Source organism: Schistocerca americana, chromosome 9, assembly GCF_021461395.2.
Source record: "Schistocerca americana isolate TAMUIC-IGC-003095 chromosome 9, iqSchAmer2.1, whole genome shotgun sequence".
NCBI classification, from domain to species: domain Eukaryota; kingdom Metazoa; phylum Arthropoda; class Insecta; order Orthoptera; family Acrididae; genus Schistocerca; species Schistocerca americana.
In genome coordinates this window covers 61,126,925-61,147,659 of record NC_060127.1, presented here as the reverse complement: position 1 = coordinate 61,147,659, position 20,735 = coordinate 61,126,925, and the positions used below count along the sequence as shown (strand labels likewise).

The window sequence follows — 20,735 nt, the reverse complement described above, 5'->3', positions numbered from 1 at the left end:
GTATTCTTTATCCTAAGCTTACCTTTCACATATGTCTTAGACGTTCAATAAAATGTCATGTTAACATGTATTCTACATACAAGATGAGGCACAAAGGATGGACAGTTCCAGTATTCCCATTATCATCTTGGAAAAAGTATGGACCAATAACATCTTTACCAGTTACAACACACCAGATAGTCAATTTGTGGTTATGTAATGATCTCCCATGCATTAATTTTGGATTTTCGCTGGCCCAATGACGACCGTTCTGTTGAGTTATCATGCCGCTCAAATGAAAATGAGCATCACACATAAAAAAAATAATGTTGTCAATTTGCTCAAGTAGGGCCTCCAGTTCTTTAGGAAAATTTAGCCGCTATGCATAACACTAGGGTCCAATTGTTGCACCATGTCCATTTTGTACGTATGAAATCCTAGAGCAATACCGAAATACGGCTTATTGAAAGAGTACTGAGACGGAGTTCAGCAGAGTGTCTCCCGGCAGATCTACCAGGAGCAAAGAGTATGGCTTGCCAAACTATTCCAACATTTTCTGCAGTGCGCTCTGAGCGAGGAGCCCCTGGCGGTTTTCTGTTCGTTACTGTTCCTTGTAAACGAAATGATTCAGCCAGAAGTAAAATGGTGTTACGAGCGGGAACACTATCGTATCTCGCACGATTGAAATGACAGCAAAACTACACTGAACTGCAACAATGGAGTCATTATTATGCACAAAACTATCGAAACAAACACACGATGTCGCCCAGTCCCCAGCTCCATGACTTCGACTAAGCAAAATGGCAGGAGCTACCGAACACGTTACCACATCAGTCCCCCCACTCCTACCACCTCAGCCTGAATACTAACAGTTCTAAAAACGTCCATCCTTTCTGCCTCACCCTGTAACTTTTCTTTCTGACCTTTAAACTAATCTCATAGCTTTAGCAAATAGATATTTTAGTGTGTTCATGTACTCTACATAGCGTCACTGAATTAATCGCATCACTACTTAAACATCTCTGAAACTAATATTTTCGTTACTTTTGTGAAGTTGAGCCACGTTTTGTAAATGTTGGGCATGTACACTGCTGTAGAAAGTAGCACATCACGTATTCCACCAGTTTCCTGACACTTTAGCAGAACACACATAGTGCACGTGCCAAAATGTGAAAATTTTAAAATGGATAACAGAAATACATGGATATGTCGCACTGAACCACACATTTCTTAAGACGTCGCCAGATTTCACATTTCATTACAGCTTATTTAGTAAACACAGTCGTGATCGCGTTTAAGCTGTTCATTATTTTCATTTTGTTAGATGACCGGTTTCGATCATCTAAGAGATCCATTATCAGATTCACATTCTTTGATGACAGTAGGGATCGCTGGCGTGTAGTAGGTCCACCCGTACTGGTGTCGAAAACACTGTAGCTCTGATGATGGTCTCTTAGAAGACCGGAATCGGTCACCTAAAAAATTAAAACCAACAACTTAAATGCGATCACGACTGTGTTTTTTTTTTAAATTAAGTTATAATATTAATAGTTCACTATTTTTCCTGGAAAGTGTCCCAACAAATTTCATATTTTATTAACCTTGTGTGTCTTTCTGTAAGGAACAGAAAATTTCTCTCGTAGGTTTATAGAATTTGAAGGGAAAAGTTTTTATCTATCTCAGTGCACAAAACCTGTAATGATTACAATACAAGGCCAAACAGTGAAGAGAGGAAGTGTGGGAAGATCCATCTAAAGATCGATTAAAAAAAAAAAAAAGCCGAAGAAATATGGAACTTGGAACGATTTCATTGAAACAATCTTTTATAAACCATACTTGTGACTGATTGCATTGTCTAATTATAAACAATATAATTAAAGCCCTCCCATGGTTCTCGTAAGTCTACTTACGTCAGGATAGAAGTAGCAATAGGTCGAAATACTGGGTGGTTATAATTTTCCTATTTAACGTGTTATAACACGGAAACCAGTTACTATACGGGTACCAAACTTCGCAGCATTCATCTCCATACGTCACAGCGCCACCGTCCAGTATCAAGGATGGCCCCCAGTTCATAGTCTCACATACATGACCACTCGCAGTGCACTTTTTGAAGTGTCAATATGAGCTTGGACGAAAGAGGCTGGGCTCTATTATCAAAACAATCAATTATCACTGAAGGGTCCTCTTTCTCTACTTTCTGTGCAGACCATGATGAAGTAGTTCAAATCAACCGAAGAACTTGGCGTAGCTCCGGAAAGAGGCCGAGACCACTTGCACCGCAGGTGGTTGGTGAAATCGCTGTTGCCGTGGCAGACAACGCAATTCCCGACCGTCAGGCAGCTCGCGTGCTGTGTCATGACATTTGAACACCCCCGTGGTCCACCTTATGGAAGCTGCTTTGAACCATTCTCAAATGGTATCTGTACAAGATCCATACCGTACAGCAGCTTACACCACAGCACGTACAACGACGTGTTGACCTCACTCTCCACTTTCTCGCAAGGATTGAAGTTGACGAGGGCTGGCCCTGGACCATCCTATGGAGAGACGAATCTCATTTTTCTCTGATGGGTGAGATGAACACACGGAATTGCCGAGTGTGCGGATCTCCACCTCTAACCACTGGGCATGAAGTTCCTCTTTATGGTGAACGTGTGATCATATTGTGAGGTTTCATGGCTACTTTCATCATTGGCTCATTCTTTTTTGAACAGGTTGGTGCTCGGGGGCCAAAGACGTCCAGTGTGACTGGCAAGTGTTACTGCGATATGCTTTGCCAGCAGGTCACACCCGCCCTACAGGAGAGAGACGCATTCAAATGTTTTCATGCAAAATGGCGCCTCACTGCACGTCGCTCGTGAAGTTCACCAGCTTCTCCGAAACACATTTGGAAACGATCGAATTATCAGCCGATCGTTTACAAATGCTTGGCCGACACGATAACCTAATCTCACTCCCTGTGGTTTCTGGTTGTGGGGCTACCTGAAGGACAGGATTTACCAGAGGAATATTCAAATACGCTGATCTGAAACGCAGCATATCAAGAGAGGTAGCCAGCATACCTACGGACATCCTTCGCTCTGTTGTGCAGAATGCAATCCTGCACTTTCAGACTCTTCTGGACACTGGTGGATAAGTTTTTCAGTTGAATTGGTTCTGCATGATTTCTCTTCGCCATGTCCTCCACAATAATGCCACTGAGTCTGGTACTCACATGGTAATTAGTTTCTGTGTTATAAAATGTTAAATAGGGATAGTTTAATTGTAGCCACCTAGTAGCTACGTCGAGTTTGTGTGTAAAACAATAAGTGGTTAAACTGCTCAGAAATAGATTGAAATAACATTAACACGGTTGCATACAGAACTACACGAGACTGAAAAAAAAGCCACACACATAGCAAGAAACAAAAAAGAAAGACTGGACTGTGGGATATCTAGGGATATACCTTTGCAAACAAATCGCCTTGCCCAAGACAATTCGGCATAGTAAGCCTAGCAGTTAAATGTTTTTTTTTATTCCAGTCTTTGATCAGAATATGTATTCTTTAGACGATGACCGGTTTCAGTCCGTAATGACCATCCTCAGATCTTTTTTACATCTGAGGATGATCATTACGGACTGAAACCGGTCATCGTCTAAACAATTCATTTTGTGATCAAAGACTGGAATTAAAAAAAAAAAAAAAAAACATTTAACAGTATTGAATTGCTGTTTGTATACGCGACCATGTCGCAGTTGGTGAAAGTCTAGCAGTTAAGTAGATTCACCAATTTCCATTACAGGCAAGTGGTAGTTACCAAAAGCTTGAGTTTTTGTAGTGGAGAGGTGTAGCTTGAAGACTTGAAACAACATTATTCTAAACTTTTCAGTCAGCACATGCATGCTACTTAGATTCTTCCCTTGCCGTTCCGACTGTAGTAAATCTCGTGCAGAGATGACGCCACTCTCCGTCTTCCACAGGCGCTGTCGCCACAGCAGCTGTACGCCAAGTACACGACGGCCCCGAGGCCCGGCATCCCAGCATCCGTGGCCGCAACAGCTGTGCAGCCACAGCTGCAGGCGCCGGACTACTCGCAGCTGGGCCTGGGAGCTGCCGCCTCAGCTGCTGCTGTCTCGCCCTACTCGCAGCTGGCTGGCTTGGGGGGCGCTGGCCTGCAGCAGTCGCCCGTGTTCGGCCCTAACCTCTTCCAGCACCAGGTAATGGACTCTGTGCCATCCCTCTTCCTACACAGAGGACACCTGTGTGATGGCATGTTCAAAATTCTGATGAGGGCAGATGTAATGGATGGAGACCATGGAATAACGTGTGATACACTATGTGGTCAAAAGGATCCAGACACTTGGCTGAAAATCACTTACAAGTTCACCGCGCCCTCCATCGGTAATGCTGGAATTCAGTATGGTGTTGCCCACCTTTAGCCTTGATGATACTCTCGCAGACATACGTTCAATCAGGTGCTGGAAGGTTTCTTGGGAAATGGCAGCCCATTCTTCACACAGTGTTGCACTCAGGAGAGGTATCAATGTCGGTCGGTCAGGCTTGGTACGAAGTCGGCGATCCGAAACATCTCAAAGGTGTTATTTAGGATTCAGGCCAGGACTCTGTGCAGGCCAGTTCATTACAGTGATGTTATTGTCGTGTAATCACTCCGCCACAGGCCGTGTATTATGAACAGACGCTCGATCGTGTTTCAAGATGCAATCGCCATCCCCAAATTGCTGTTCAACAGTGGGAACCAAGAAGGTGCTTAAAACGTCAATGTAGGCCTGTACTGTGATAGTGCCACGCAAAACAATAAGAGGTACAAGCTCCCTCCATGAAAAACACGACCACACCATGACACCACCGCCTCCGAATTGTACTGTTGGCACTACACACTCTGACAGATGACGTTCACCGGTCGTTCTACATACAGGATGAGGCATAAAGGATGGACAGCTCCAGTGTTCCGATTATGATCTTGGAAAAAGTATGGGCCACACAACGTTTTTCCATTGTTCAATCGTCCAATGTTTAGCTCTTTACACCAAGTGAGGCGTCGTTTGGCCTTTACTGGCGTGATGTGTAGCTTATGAGGAGCCGCTCGACCATGAAATCCAAGTTTTCTCACCACCCTCCTAACTGTCATAGTACTTGCAGTGGATCGTGATGCAGTTTTGAATTCCTATTCGATGGTCTGGATAGATGTCTGCCTATTACACATTACGACCCTCTTCAACTGTCGGAGGTCTCTGTCAGTCAACAGACGAGGTCGGCCCGTACACTTTTGTTCTGCACGTGTCCCTTCACGTTTGCGCTTCACTATTACATCAGAAACAGTGGACCCAGGGATGTTTAGGAGAGTGGAAATCTCGTTTACTGATTCACGACACAAGTGACATCCAATCACATGACCACGTTCGAAGTCCGTGAGTTCCGCGTAGCGTCCCATTCTCCTCTCTCACAATGTCTAGTGAATACTGAGATCGCTGACATGGAGTACCTGGCAGTAGGTGGCAGCACAACGCACCTATTATGAGAAACATATGTTTTGGGCGTGCCCGGATACTTTTTATCACTTAGTGTACCTACAGCACCAAAGTTCCTAATTCAATTTATATTAAAACTGTGTGCCAAATTGTATACGAGTATTGTGCTTGTAACACCTGCACTCCCCATTTAGCGTGCACTTGCCAGAAAGTCTTACAGTCTGGAATATTTTATACGTTATATGCCTATTCTTGGTTCCACGAGCATTGTCGAGCCGCACTGGCATTTCTCCAGTAAATGGTGAGTGGCCCTCCAACTACACACGTGTCTGGAGATATAAGTATTGGTCGGATCGTAAATATAGTGATTGGTTGCAATAAGAGCAAAATGTTGTTACGAAGAAGAGTTGTATTAAGGATTTGAGCAGTACTAATTAATAATCAAATGTGCAAATGTGTGTGAATTCCTAAGGGACCAAACTGCTGAAGTCATAGATCCGTAGACTTACACACCACTTAAACTAACTTATGCTAGGAAAAACAACAAGAATCCATACACGAGGGAATACTCGGACCTCCGGCGAGGCCGCGCAGGGTAGACGCGTGGTCTTGGGCACCTTTCCAGGGTTCGCGCGGCTTCCCCCACCGGAGATTCGAGTCCTCTCTCGAGCATGGGTGTGTGTGTTTTCCTTAGCGTAAGTTGGTTAAAGTTTCGGGCATGGGTGTACCATCAATTTCCAATTTATGTTTTTCACAAACTGCAATATCTTCTAAATTTCGGAGGTTAATTAACGTCATAGAAACATTTCCGAAAATAGATCCAACCAAAATCGCAATTCCGGCAGCCACAGTCGGTGGTTTTTGTCAATCCTACCTCTTCAGTTCTTGTGGTGATATTATTATAAAAACTTTCTTCCCCCAACCCTTATTTCTTCAGGAGTCAAATACAAACTGTCACAGATTTAGCTTTAAAAATATTTTAATATGAGGAAATAGTTGATGAAAATTTTCATCCTCTATTATTTCACCCCCTCAGTGGAGTAATTTCCAAAAACATTCGTAGCTAAAAGAGCAGTCAAATAGCAGTTTTCATAGATGTAGCTTTAAAAATGATTTTTTAGTGCCGTAATAAATACTCATTTTCAAAGAACACTTTCAGCTATTATTTAACCTCCTTAGTGGCTGAACTCCAGAAGTGCTGAAGCAAGTGTTTCTTTTTTATTTCTGACTGCGAAACCTAATACCAGTTTTCGATCTTCTGACTTCAAAATTACCTGAGCAGCACCGTATTTTGAAAAATCTTCTAATCCCTACTTCAGCCCCTCTGAGGTAAAATTTCGAACAGTCTCTTACTAAACGATGCCTGTAGTATGAGATCAACACCCTCTCCAAATTTCTGGTTTCAATCCTCATTAATCTTGGGTGGACGATGAGGAGTCTGTTAGGACAGCCTTTTATATTTCTCTGTACATGAAAGGCAATATTCTGACTGGGCGGCCGCTGTGGCCGAGCGGTTCTAGGTGCTTCAGTCCGGAACCACGCGGCTGCTACGGTCGCAGGTTCGAATCCTGCCTCGGGCGTGGCTGTGTGTGATGTCCTTAGGTTAGTTAGATTTAAGTAGTTCTAAGTCTACGAGACTGATGACCTCAGATGTATGTCCCACAGTGCTCAGAGCCATTTGAACCATTTTGAACCGACTGACTGACCCATCATCGCCCAGCCCAAACCGCTAAGGATAGAAACTAGAAACATGTAGAGGATGTTGATCTCATACTATAGGCATCGTTTAGTAAGCGACTTCGAAATTTTGCCCCAGAGGGGCTGAAGTAGGGGATTAGAAGATTTTTGAAAGTATGACACTGTTAAGATAATTTTGAAGTCAGATGTACCAAAACTGGTATTTCGTTTCGCAGTCAGAAGGAAACAAAAAATAAAATAAAAATAAAAAATTGCTTCTTCACTGGTTTTGGAAATGCTACCACTAAGGATACAGCAGAATTTTTTTAAAAATATGTAATTATTAATTTACTAATAAAGCTTTTATGAAGCACCATCTTTGAAAATTGATAACGGTATTCTGTGTTAGAAATAAAAGAAATACGTTTTTCAGTTGTTCTGGTAATCCAACCCCTAGGAGGATGAAATAGGGGCGGAAGTTTTTATGAAAATATTTCACAATGAAATACGAGGGCTGTCCAGAAATGGAAACGACTATGAAAATCCGATAAAGCTTTGCAAAGATGTGTTGGGCAGTGTCTCTAGTATGACTCTAGATAGAATTATGTCGCTCTTTTCATTCCCGAGCTCTTAGTGAACGCGTAAAGATATTATAGAAAATAGTGTCTCCCGCCAAGTACGAGGGCCTGGTGAGAATTTTCCCCTGAAGCTATGCAACCAGCATTACATAACTGCCGTGCGGTTTCTTCTTAAAGACAATTCTCAGCCTCATTCTGCAGGGGCAATGAAGATATTCCTGCATCGTTTCAATTGGAAATGTTTGGTTACCCACTGAGTTTCATCTCTGCTCAAACGAACCGCTGGCTATGAAGACAACATTTTGACACAGACAGCGAGCTTTAGGCCAGCGTAGAGAATTGGCGGAAAGCACTGGCGGCTGCCTTCTATGATGAGCGTATTGGAAAGTTGGTACAATGCTATGACGAATGTCTGAGTCAGAACGGCGACTACGTAGAGAAGTAGGCGAAAGGTGTAGCTAACTGTTGCAAATGAAACATTTCTGATTTTCATTGTGATTTTCATTTCGCGATCAATCGTAACTTACTTTCTACACAGCCCTCGTAATTTCTTAAGCTAACGCTGTGAAAATCTGTATTTGGCTTTTTCTTTAAGAAAAAAAAAAGTTTCAGTGTTATTGAAAATTCGACACTTATACAGGTGAAATAGAGGATGAAAATTTTTATGGTTCAAAACGGTTCAAATGGCTCTGAGCACTTATGGGACTTAACATCTGAGGTCATCAGTCCCCTAGAACTTAGAACTACTTAAACCTAACTAACCTAAGGACATCACACACATCCATGCCCGAAGCACGATTCGAACCTGCGACCGTAGAGGTCGCGCGGTTCCAGATTGTAGCGCCTAGAACGGCTCGGCCACAAAGACAGGCAAATTTTTTTTTAATGAAAATATTTCGTTATACTAAAACATTTTAAAACTAAATCTATGACAATCTGTTGTTGACTTCTAAATAAATGTGTGTTAAGGTATGAAAGTTTCCATGGAAGTATCACTACAAGAACTCGACAGATGGGATTAACGAAGATCTTGGTCAGAAGTAAATTCGGCAAATTAATTTACGTGCAAAGTTTAGAAAATGTTGCAATTTGAGAACAACATAAAAATTCGATTACAGGGAAACAAAAAAAAATCTGTGCAGACCGTACAGTCAACGCGAGTGAGAAATATGTCTAGGAAGCCTTGCATACTCGGTTCGCTAGACAAACACCTGGCTTGACTTTGTGCCGTAACATTTTGAACACCTTCTGAATTTCAGTGTCGTTGGATTCAAATTCAGTTCCCACCTCCTTCAATTTCTGTGAAAGTTCTCTAACCGTCTGGTATTCATGAATATACACTGGTGGCCATTAAAATTGATACACCACGAAGATGACGTGCTACAGACCCGAAATTTAACCGACAGGAAGAAGATGCTGTGATATGCACAAGATTAGCTTTTCAGAGCATTCACACAAGGTTGGCACCGGTGGCAACATCTACAACGTGCTGACATGAGGAAAGTTTCCAACCGATTTCTCATACACAAACAGCAGTTGACCGGAGTTTCCTGGTGAAACGTTGTTGAGATGCCTCGTGTAAGGAGGGGAAATGCGTACCATCACGTTTTCGACTTTGATAAAGGTCGGATTGTAGCCTATCGCTATTGCGGTCTATCGTGTCGCGACATTGCTCAAAAAATGGCTCTGAGCACTATGGGATTTAACTTCTAAGGTCATCAGTCCCCTAGAACTTAGAACTACTTACACCTAACTAACCTAAGGACATCACACACATTCATGCCCGAGGCAGGATTCGAACCTGCGACCGCAGCGGTCGCGCGATTCCAGACTGTAGCGCCTAGAACCGCTCGGCCACCCCGGCTGGCGCGACATTGCTGCTCGTGTTGGTCGAGATCCAATGACTGTTAGCAGAATATGGAATCGGTGGATTCAGGAGGGTAATACGGAACGCCGTACTGGATCCCAACGGCCTCGTATCACTAGCAGTCGAGATGACAGGCATCTTATCCGCATGGATGTAACGGATCGTACAGCCACATCTCGATCCCTGAGTCAATAGATGGGGACGTTTGCAAGACGACAACCACCTGCACGAACAGTTCGACGACGTTTGCAGCAGCATGGACTATCAGCTCGGAGACTGTAGGTGCGGTTACCCTTGACGCTGCATCAGAGACAGGAGCGCCTGCGATGGTGTACTCAATGACGAACCTGGGTGCACGAATGGCAAAACGTCATTTTCTCAGATGAATCCAGGTTCTGTTTACAGTATCATGATGCTCGCATCCGTGTTTGGCGACATCGGGGTGAACGCACATTGGAAGCGTGTATTCGTCATCGCCATACTGGCGTATCACCCGGCGTGATGGTATAGGGTGCCATTGGTTACACGTCTCGGTCACCTCTTGTTCGCATTGACGGCACTTTGAACAGTAGACGTTACATTTCAAATGTCTTACGACCCGTATCTCTACCCTTCATTCGATCCCTGGGAAACCCTACATTTCAACAGGATAATGCACCACCGCATGTTGCAGGTCCTGTGTGGGCCTTTCTGGATACAGAAAATGTTCGACTGCTGCCCTGGCCAGCACATTCTCCAGATCTCTCACCAATTGAAAACGTCTGGTCAATGGTGGCCGAGCAACTGGCTGGTCACTTGAGTCACTACTCTTGATGAACTGTGGTATCGTGTTGAAGCTGCAGAGGCAGCTGTACCTGTACACGCCATCCAAGCTCTGTTTAACTCAATGCCCAGGAGTATCAAGGCCGTTATTACGGCCAGAGGTGGTTGTTCTGGGTAGTGATTTCTCAGGATCTATGCACCCAAACTGCGTGAAAATGTAATCACATGTCAATTCTAGTATAATATATTTGTCCAATGAATATTCGTTTATCATCTGCATTTCTTCTTGGTGTAGCAATTTTAATGGCCAGTAGTCTATGAATATAAATACTTTTGCTCATTTTTTGGTGAGGTGGTTCTGACCCCTCAGACCCATGCCTGGCCTGATAGAAATTCCGGCACAGCGACTGAACTGTGGAACTGTGCGTGTGTTGCAGCCACTGCTGATGTACATCCCGGACGCCGCCGCGGGGATCAGCTACCAGCCCGCCGCCGCCGCCGCCGCCGCTCCAGCAGCCGGCGCTGTCCCTCAGGGCCGCGGCGTCCAGATCTACCAGTCGCCGTACCTGGCGCAGATCCAGAGCAACCTGCAGTCGCAGGCGCAGCAGCAGCTGGCGGCCTACCTGCAGCAGACGCTCAGCCCGGCGCAGCAGCTGCTGCAGCAGGTGCACCAGCCGCAGGGCGCGCAGCAGCTGCAGCAGCAAGCCCACCCACAGGCTGTGCAGATCAAGGGCTGACGAGGTGCGTCACCACTCTGGGTGCCCCAAGTCTGACTAAGGAGCAGCCTGTACTCAGTCTACATCTAACTCCAAAAGCAACCTATTGTTCTATGGTGGAGGGTACTTCTGTTACCCCTGTAATCACCCCTTCCCTGTTCCATTAATGAATCTCAGAAGGGAAGAATGAGTATCTGTTAGCATCAGTATGAGCTCTAACTTCACTGATTTTCTCGTTGTTGCCGTTTCGTTATATGTATGCTATGTGATCAAAATGGTTCAAATGGCTCTGAGCACTATGAGACTTAACATCTGAGGTCATCACTCCCCTAGAACTTAGAACTACTTAAACCTAACTAAGGACATCACACACATCCATGCCCGAGGCAGGATTCGAACCTGCGACCGTAGCGATCGCGCGGTTCCAGACTGAAGCGCTTAGAACCGCTCGGCCACACCGGCCGGCTGCTATGTGATCAAAAGTATCCGGACACCTGGCTAAAAATGACTTACAAGTTCGTGGCGCCCTCCATCGGTAATTCTGGAATTCAATTTGGTGTTGGCCCACCCTTAGCCTTGATGACAGCTTCCACCCTTGCAGGCATACATTCAATCAGATGTTGGAAGGTCTCTTGGGGAATGGCAGCCCATTCTTCAAGGAGTGCTGCACTGAGATCAATTTCGGTCAGCCAGGCCTGGTACGAAGCTGACGTTCCAAAACATCACAATAGTGTTCTACAGGATTTACGTCAGGACTCTGTGCAGGTCAGTCCATTACAGGGACGTTATTATCTTGTAACCACTCCGCCACAGGTCGTGCATTATGAACAGGTGCTCGATCGTGTAGAAAGATGCAATCGCCATCCCCGGATTGCTCTTCAACAGTGGGAAGCAAGAAGGTGATTATAACATCAATGTAGTCCTGTGCTGTGATAGTGACACGCAAAACAACAAAGGGTGCAAGCCCCTTCCATAAAAAAACGACCATACCATAACATGACCGCCTCCGAATTTTACTGTTGACACTACACAAGCTGGCTGATGACGTTCACCGGGCATTCGCCATACCCACACCCTACCTTCGGATCACCACATCGTGTACTGTGATTCGTCACTCCACAAAACGTTTTTCCACTGTTCAATCGTACAATGTGTACGCTCCTTACACCAAGCGAGGCGTCGTTTGGTATTTACTGGCGTGATGTGTGGCTTATGAGCAGCCGCGCGACCATGAATTCCAAGTTTTCTCGCCTCCCACATAACTGTCATAGTACACGTAGTGGATTCTGAGGCAGTTTCGAATTCCTGTTTGATGGTCTTGATAGATATCTGCCTATTACACATTATAACCCTCTTCAACTGTCAGCGGTCTCTGTCACTTAACAGACAAGGTCGGCCTGTACGCTTTTGTGCTGTACGTATCCCTTCTCGTTTCCATTTCACTATCACATCGGAAGCAGTGGACCTAGGGATGCTTAGAAGTACGCAAATCTCGCGTGCAGACGTATGACACAAGTGACACCTAATAACCTGACCACGTTCGACGTCTGTCAGTTCCGCTTAGCGCCCCATTCTGCTCTCTCACGATGTTTAGTGGCTACTGAGGTCACTGATGTAGAGTACCAGGCAATAGGCGGCAGCTCAATACGCCTAATATGTAAAACGTACGTTTTTGGCGATTTGTGGATACTTTTTATCACACAGTGTATATGGAAGCAAATAACACACGGCGTGTCAAAAAGAATCACCCGATTTTTAAAAAAATCATGATTATTATGACGTTTGAGAGCTTTGCGTGAACAACGTATTGTTGGAAAGGACAAACTCTCGAACTTTACATGGTTCCCGCTAGGTAGCAGCAGTGTTCGTCCACTTCAGTTCTAGTAACAATGTGTTCTACGTTTCTCGCAGTACGGGTCAGTAATAACTGTTCAACGTGACTTTCGTACTAAGTATGGTGTGTATCTTCCTACAACACGGAGCGTTAGACGATGGCACGAGCAGTTCCGAGAAAAAGTTGTTTGTGCAAAGGCAAATCGCCGGGCCGTCCCCGGGTGTCTGACAGACACGTCCAACGCATACGCCGTAGTTTCACGAGGACTCCGTAGAAATCCGATCGCCGTGTAACTCAACAGCTCAACGTGCCCCCGATGTCCGTGTCGTGTGTGTTGCGTGGACGGTTATACATCAAACCATATAAAAAGCAGCAACTGTGAGCTCTTCGTGAAGGTGACAAACAACAGCTTGTGGAGTTCTGAAATTTCGTTCCCGGCAAGATGGAGGATGACAATTTTCTTCCACGTCGTTTAGTGACGAGGCAACAGTCCACTTAAATGGAAAGGTGAACCGTTATAATACGAGAATACTGAGTGTAGAACAACCACATGAATTTGTACAACATGAAAGGGATTCTCCAAAATTTAATGAGTTTTGTGCAGTTTCACGGGAAAAGGGGTTCGGTTCATTTTCTTTGCGGATAACACTACTACAGGACGCACATATCTCGATATGCTTGAGAACTTTCTTTTCCCGCAGATGGAGACTGATGCAAATGACTTGTAAGCGTAGGCTTCCGCGGCCGTTGTCTTCTTCAATAAAATTTTTCAGGGGATCAGACCGCATCGTCATAATTTAAAATGCGCCAACCTTTCGGCCAGCGTTGCAGCTAGCCTTCATCAGGGCCTTACGTTAACTGCTAAATGAACACACTTGGTTCCTTAAATAGCTGCACGAGAAAACCGTGTCGTTACTTGATTGGCTGTAAAAGGAGGAGGAGGAGGAGGGGTGAAAGGTATGCTTTATTGGTGTTTCCTTTATTATCTGTCATTGGCTGAAATAGCTGTTTTCTATTGGTCTTTATATTAATCCACCCCATTGGAGGAGACGGACGAATAGCGAACAGGTGATGGCTGTGACGTCAGACTGTTTCCATGCTGTCCAGAAGCCGGCTGCGGCGTGCCGTTGCTTTGTGTGCTCGCGACCACTACTGCGGCTCTCCGCGTGTCTGCATGGGCCGCCACGACTCTGCCGCCGCTCCGTAGCCCTGCTATTCCAGGCAGCCAAGACCTCGGAAGCTTGTACCCGTCCTCTCTATTCATGTTGGCGGGTCTTTTGGCTATTTCTATCGCCTCTCTAATCTTTCTTTTGAAAGTAAGAGGCTGTTTCGCCAGGACGCGGGCTTCTTGAGAAAATATTGGTTTCCCGCACTCGTCTCGGTGTTCCGCCACTGCTGACTTAGTGTGTTGTTTCAGGCGGATATATCTTTCATGTTCCGAGAGCCTTGTGCTAATCGGACGTCCCGTCTCACCTATGTAGACTAATCCACACGCACAACCAATTTCATACATGCCAGCTGTGTGTAGTTTGTCAACTGCATCCTTGGTAGAACCGAACATGTCTGATATTTTGTTTCTGCTTCGGAAAATTGGTTTGATGTCGGCTTTTCGTAGAATTTTGCCAATACGTTCGGTGACCCCTTGTACATATGGTAACACAGCAATGCTCTGTGCCTCCTTCTCCTCTTCCCTATTAGTCTTCTCCCTTGTCGACATGGTGCTGTCTATCATCTGCTTCCCATAGCCATTAGTTCCGAAGATGGACCTGAGGCGTTCAAGTTCTGTCTTCAGATGTTCTTCGTCGCTTATCCTGTACGCTCTCTTCGTTAGCGTATGCAGGGCGGACTTCTTCTGCGTGGGGTGATGATCCGGCAGGAAACGGTCAGAGTTCTGAATAAAGCAAAGCCACCGAAGCAAAACATCAACGCTGAGGAATACCATGCCATCAAGGAACTCAGGGACAAACCCCACTTAGTAGCGGTACAGGCAGATAAGGGCAACGCCACTGTAGTCTTGGACACAACTGATTACAACAAACGAATGGAAGATATTCTCGCAGAACCTATCTACAAGAAACTTCTGGGAGATCCGACGGCCAAGGTAATCAAAACGACACAGGCACAAAGGATGTATGGTGTACCGAAGGTACACAAAACCGACTTCCCCTTAAGGCCCATAGTAAACAGTATAAATTCGCCGACCTACTACCTAGCGAAAGAACTGGCACCTAGGCTCCGACACCTAGTGCATCAAACCGAGTCCTACGTTAAGGATTCCATTCACTTCGTGTCTCTCCTAAAGGAAATGCGTGTTACGGACCAAGATCTGATGGTTAGTTTCGACGTCAAATCCCTATTCACGAATGTCCCAGTGTCAGATACTGTGAACATCCTAGAAGAACGCGTGGCACCTGATATATGTGAGCTTGTGCGCCACTGTCTGACGACCACCTATTTCAAGTGGAGAGGTCAATTTTATGAACAAACTGACGGTGTAGCTATGGGCTCACCCCTATCGCCTATCGCAGCAGAAATTTTCATGGAGGCATTTGAGGAAACAGCCCTCCAGTCCGCACCATTACGTCCAAATTGTTGGCTTCGCTATGTCGATGATACTTTCGTCATCTGGCCCCACGGAGAAGAGGAGTTACAGAACTTCCACAAGCACCTTAACCAACAGCATAGGAAAATTCAGTTTACAATGGAAACAGAGAAGAATGGGGTGCTGCCTTTTCTCGACGTGGAAGTTTATCGAAAACCTGATGGTAAACTTGGCCACAAAGTGTACAGGGAACCAACCAATACGGACAGGTACCTTCACGCCTCCTCCCACCATCACCCCACGCAGAAGAAGTCCGCCCTGCACACGCTAACGAAGAGAGCGTACAGGATAAGCGACGAAGAACATCTGAAGACAGAACTTGAACGCCTCAGGTCCATCTTCGGAACTAATGGCTATGGGAAGCAGATGATAGACAGCACCATGTCGACAAGGGAGAAGACTAATAGGGAAGAGGAGAAGGAGGCACAGAGCATTGCTGTGTTACCATATGTACAAGGGGTCACCGAACGTATTGGCAAAATTCTACGAAAAGCAGACATCAAACCAATTTTCCGAAGCAGAAACAAAATATCAGACATGCTCGGTTCTACCAAGGATGCAGTTGACAAACTACACACAGCTGGCGTGTATGAAATTGGTTGTGCGTGTGGATTAGTCTACATAGGTGAGACGGGACGTCCGATTAGCACAAGGCTCTCGGAACATGAAAGATATATCCGCCTGAAACAACACACTAAGTCAGCAGTGGCGGAACACCGAGACGAGTGCGGGAAACCAATATTTTCTCAAGAAGCCCGCGTCCTGGCGAAACAGCCTCTCACTTTCAAAAGAAAGATTAGAGAGGCGATAGAAATAGCCAAAAGACCCGCCAACATGAATAGAGAGGACGGGTACAAGCTTCCGAGGTCTTGGCTGCCTGCAATAGCAGGGCTACGGAGCGGCGGCAGAGCCGTGGCGGCCCATGCAGACACGCGGAGAGCCGCAGTAGTGGTCGAGAGCACACAAAGCAATGGCACGCCGCAGCCGGCTTCTGGACAGCATGGAAACAGTCTGACGTCACAGCCATCACCTGTTCGCTATTCGTCCGTCTCCTCCAATGGGGTGGATTAATATAAAGACCAATAGAAAACAGCTATTTCAGCCAATGATAGATAATAAAGGAAACACCAATAAAGCATACCTTTCACCCCTCCTCCTCCTCTTAGTACAGCCAATCAAGTAACGACACGGTTTTCTCGTGCAGCTATTTAAGGAACCAAGTGTGTTCATTTAGCAGTTAACGTAAGGCCCTGATGAAGGCTAGCTGCAACGCTGGCCGAAAGGTTGGCGCATTTTAAATTATGACGATGCGGTCTGATACCCTGAAGAATTTTACAAATGACTTCATTTACCAACGGGATGGGACACCATTACACTGGCATCTGGAAGTGTGGAAATTTTTAAATCATAGGATTACTGAACGGTGGATCGGTCGCAATGGACCAAACGATTCAGCCTTACATTACTGAACTCCAAGGTCGCTTGACCTGACAGTGTGTGATTATTTCTTGTGGGGCTTTATAAAAAGACTCTGATAATGTGCCTCCGTTACCAACAACAATGAATGCTCTGAGGCATGACATAACAGCAGCTGTGGAAGCTGTAACTCGAGACATACTCGCTACAGTCCGGGAACAATTTGAATGCCGCATTGATATATACCATGCATCTCAAGGGGGACATATTGAACACCTGTGAACAGATATGAAAAAAGAACTTTTTGAATTTCCCGTTCATCAGGCAGCAAAATTCATTGCGTATGCTTAATATTTTCAGAAATGTAGACGTGCCAAACTTTCCGTGATCTACAACACCTCTCGTGTAGCGTCTGCCACTCCAACGAGAGCGTTTGAAGCCATTTCTTTCGTGGATTAACTGCGTTTCTTTCAGATTTTCCCAGTGTAGCCCACTCTGGCATCTGATTACCCTACTATTTGTTTTACGTGTTTATTCCACTTTAGGTCGCTCTGCACGGTCACTCGAAGGTATCTTACTGTACTTAATTTTTGTCCACTGACTTTTGGCCAATAGTGTAATCAAACAGTAGTACATCTCTTCACTTATTCAAGTGCAGTACATTGCATTTGTCGTCGTTTAGGGTCAGCTGCTACTTCCTGTACCAGTCACTGATCCTCTATAGGCCTTTCTGCTGCTACCTTCTTATAGACAACTACATTATCTGCAAAGGTTCTGACCGAGCATACGACGATATCTATTGCAAAAGGTACCGGCCTTTTATGATACATCAAGAAATTACTCTGCCCCTAAGCTATGTACATGGCAGGAGATAAGCTTCATATAAATGTTGGGGCCCGAATATCCATCCTGAGTACATTCATATTCTTGAGTAAGGCGCTGAAAGCCACGCTGGTGATGGCGTAGCAGCTACGCTATCGATGCTCTGATGTTCATACACCCCTGGCGTGTGAGTTTACTAATGTATGAGTTCCTCAGCAACGGTACATTACCACGAGAATCACAAGAGACCTCAGTTCTTCCACTCCATTTAACCCTAATTGTCGTCAGGAATTTCAAAACGTTCCTGGTAATGGAATATGACGATGAAAAATGAATTTCATTCTTCATTTAGTAGCAGGTGCAGACCATTTCGGCAATGGATTGACTAGTTGTGTCACTGGCAACTATGCTAGTCCGTTGGTTGTGATAGAAGAGCTCACAAAACTTTAGTGGCCCAGGGGTTTATGGCAAGGTTAACAATAAATTTCATTACTCTGTACCACTAACGTCACTGGCTTCGGATATGAAAGAATGAGCCACCCCTTTGTGGATGTCAGGCACGATCATATAAAAACTTACAAACTTTTAGAATGGTGAAAGATTCATTTATAATGGCCAGCTTTTTCACTTTCACTTTCTCTTACTATTAAATATACTGAAGAGTCAAAGAAACTGGTACACCTGCCTAATATCGTGTAGGGCCCCCGCGAGCACGCGGAAGTACCGCAATACGACGTGGTATACACTCGACTTGTGGTGTCACCGCCAGTCACCACACTTGCTAGGTGGTAGCCTTTAAATCGGCCGCGGTCCGGTAGTATACGTCGGACCCGCGTGTCGCCACTATCAGTGATTGCAGACCGAGCGCCGCCACACGGCAGGTCTAGAGAGACTTCCTAGAACTCGCCCCAGTTGTACAGCCGACTTTGCTAGCGATGGTTCACTGACAAATTACGCTCTCATTTGCCGAGACGATAGTTAGCATAGCCTTCAGCTACGTCATTTGCTACGACCTAGCAAGGCGCCATTATCAATTGCTATTTATCTTGCGATGCATGTACCGTCAGACCGATGTTCACCAATTATGGATTAAAGTTAAGTATTCCAGAAGCTACGTACTATTTTTGCTACTATAAAGACCTTGTCCTGTTCCAGACCTCATGCCATCCTGCATGAGCTTAAACGCGTGCCTTTCGGCTACCCGTCATAGTGGATTGGCTGTCTTGCCAGTCCACGACTAATGTTTGAAGCAGTGCTGGAGGGAATTGACACCATGAATCCTGCAGGGCTGTCCATAAATTCGTAAGAGTATGACAGGGTGAAGATCTCTTCTTAACTGCACTTTGCAAAGAATCACAGATATGCTCAAAAATGTTATTGTCTGGGGACTTTGGTGGCTAAAAGAAGTGTTTAAACTCCAGAAGAGTGTTTCTGTAGCCACTCTGTAGCAATTCTGGACGTGTGAAGTGTCGCGTTGTCGTGCTGGAATTGCCGAACTCCGTCAGAATGCACAATGGACCTAATGGATGTAGGTGACCAGACAGGATGCTCTGGATGCTTACGTACGTGTCACCTGTCAGAGTCGTATCTAGAAATATCATGGATCCCATATCACTCCAACTGCATAGACTCCACGCTATTACAAAGCCTCCACCAGCTTGAACAGTGAGTCTATGGATTCGTAAGGTTATCTCCATACCTGTACGTTTCCACCCTCTCGATACAATTTGAAGCGAGACTCGTCCGGCTATTCAACATGTTTCCTGTCATCAAAGGTCCAATGTCGGAGTTGACGGGCCAAGGCGATGTGTAAATCTTTGTGTAGTGCAGTCAAGGGTATACGAGTGGGGCTTCGGTTCCCAAAGCCCATATCCATGATGTTTCTTTGAATGGTTCGCACGCTGACACTTGCTGATGACCCAGCATTGAAATCTGTAGCAATTTGAGAAAGGATTACACTTCCGTCACGTTGAACGATTCTATTCAGTCCTCGTCGGTCCCTTTCTTGTGGGATCTTTTTCCGGCCGCAGCGATGTCGGAAATTTAATTGTTTACAGGATTCCGGACATTCACGGTACACTCTTGGAATGGTCGTACTGGAAAATCCCCACTTCATCGCTACCTTGGAGATGCTGTATCCCATCGCCCGTGAGCCGACTATAACACCACGTTCAAAGTCGCTTAAAGATAAGCTGCCATTGTCGCAGCAGCAACCGATCTAACTACTGCGCCAGAAGCTTGTTGTCTTATATAGGCGTTGCCGACCGCAGCGCCGTATTCTCCCTGTTTACATATTGAACTGTCATGCCTATAACAGTTTCTTTAGCGCTTCAGTGTATGACAAATGGCGCCATATGTGCTACAGTTAGTTTTGTAATTTTTTATGTTTAAAAAGCGAAATACCAGCACTAAAACTTAAATTTCTATTTCAGATCGACGACGTGACCTAGCAAAATCTGCGGGGGTCCACCATCGTTGAAGACTAACGTCGCAGCATTAATGTACCAATATCACTTCCATGTTTCATCATCGTCACACTTTCGTCACCATCGCATTCTGCATAGTCAGCCATTATACATTTAGGCTCTTCGCGGATCAACATAGCGGTGTTGTAAATAGATAAACGACCATGTACATCTTTGTTTAGTTTGTATACACTGTGTGTATGTAAGTTTAGCTAAAATAAACACGTTTTGTAGTGAAACTGTATAATTCTGTACCGTGAGTGTGTATTTATTTCCTGTTTTCCACACCAAGTATGGAACTTCCACTAGTGTTTCTGTTGACTTACACTACTGGCCATTAAAATTGCTACACCAAGAAGAAATGCAGATGATAAACGGGTATTCATTGGACAAATATATTATACTAGAACCGACATGTGATTACATTTTCACGCAATTTGGGTGCATAGATCCTGAGAAATCACTACCCAGAACAACCACCTCTGGCAGTAAGAACGGCCTTGATACGCCTGGGCATTGAGTCAAACAGAGCTTAGATGGCGTG

The 20,735-nt window shown here is 45.2% G+C and overlaps 1 protein-coding gene across 1 annotated transcript in view; it reads left to right on the top strand.

Annotated features, from left to right (window-relative positions):
* Positions 1–20,435, top strand: part of LOC124550634 (transcription factor SPT20 homolog) — a 153,300-nt gene extending 132,865 nt beyond the window's left edge. The window contains exons 5-7 of the mRNA XM_047125357.1: positions 3,944–4,180; positions 10,774–11,077; positions 20,159–20,435. Coding sequence (XP_046981313.1) covers positions 3,944–4,180; positions 10,774–11,073 — 537 coding nt within the window. The 3' untranslated portion in view covers positions 11,074–11,077; positions 20,159–20,435. The remainder of the gene's footprint in view (positions 1–3,943; positions 4,181–10,773; positions 11,078–20,158) is intronic.
* Positions 20,436–20,735: the final 300 nt, after the last annotated feature.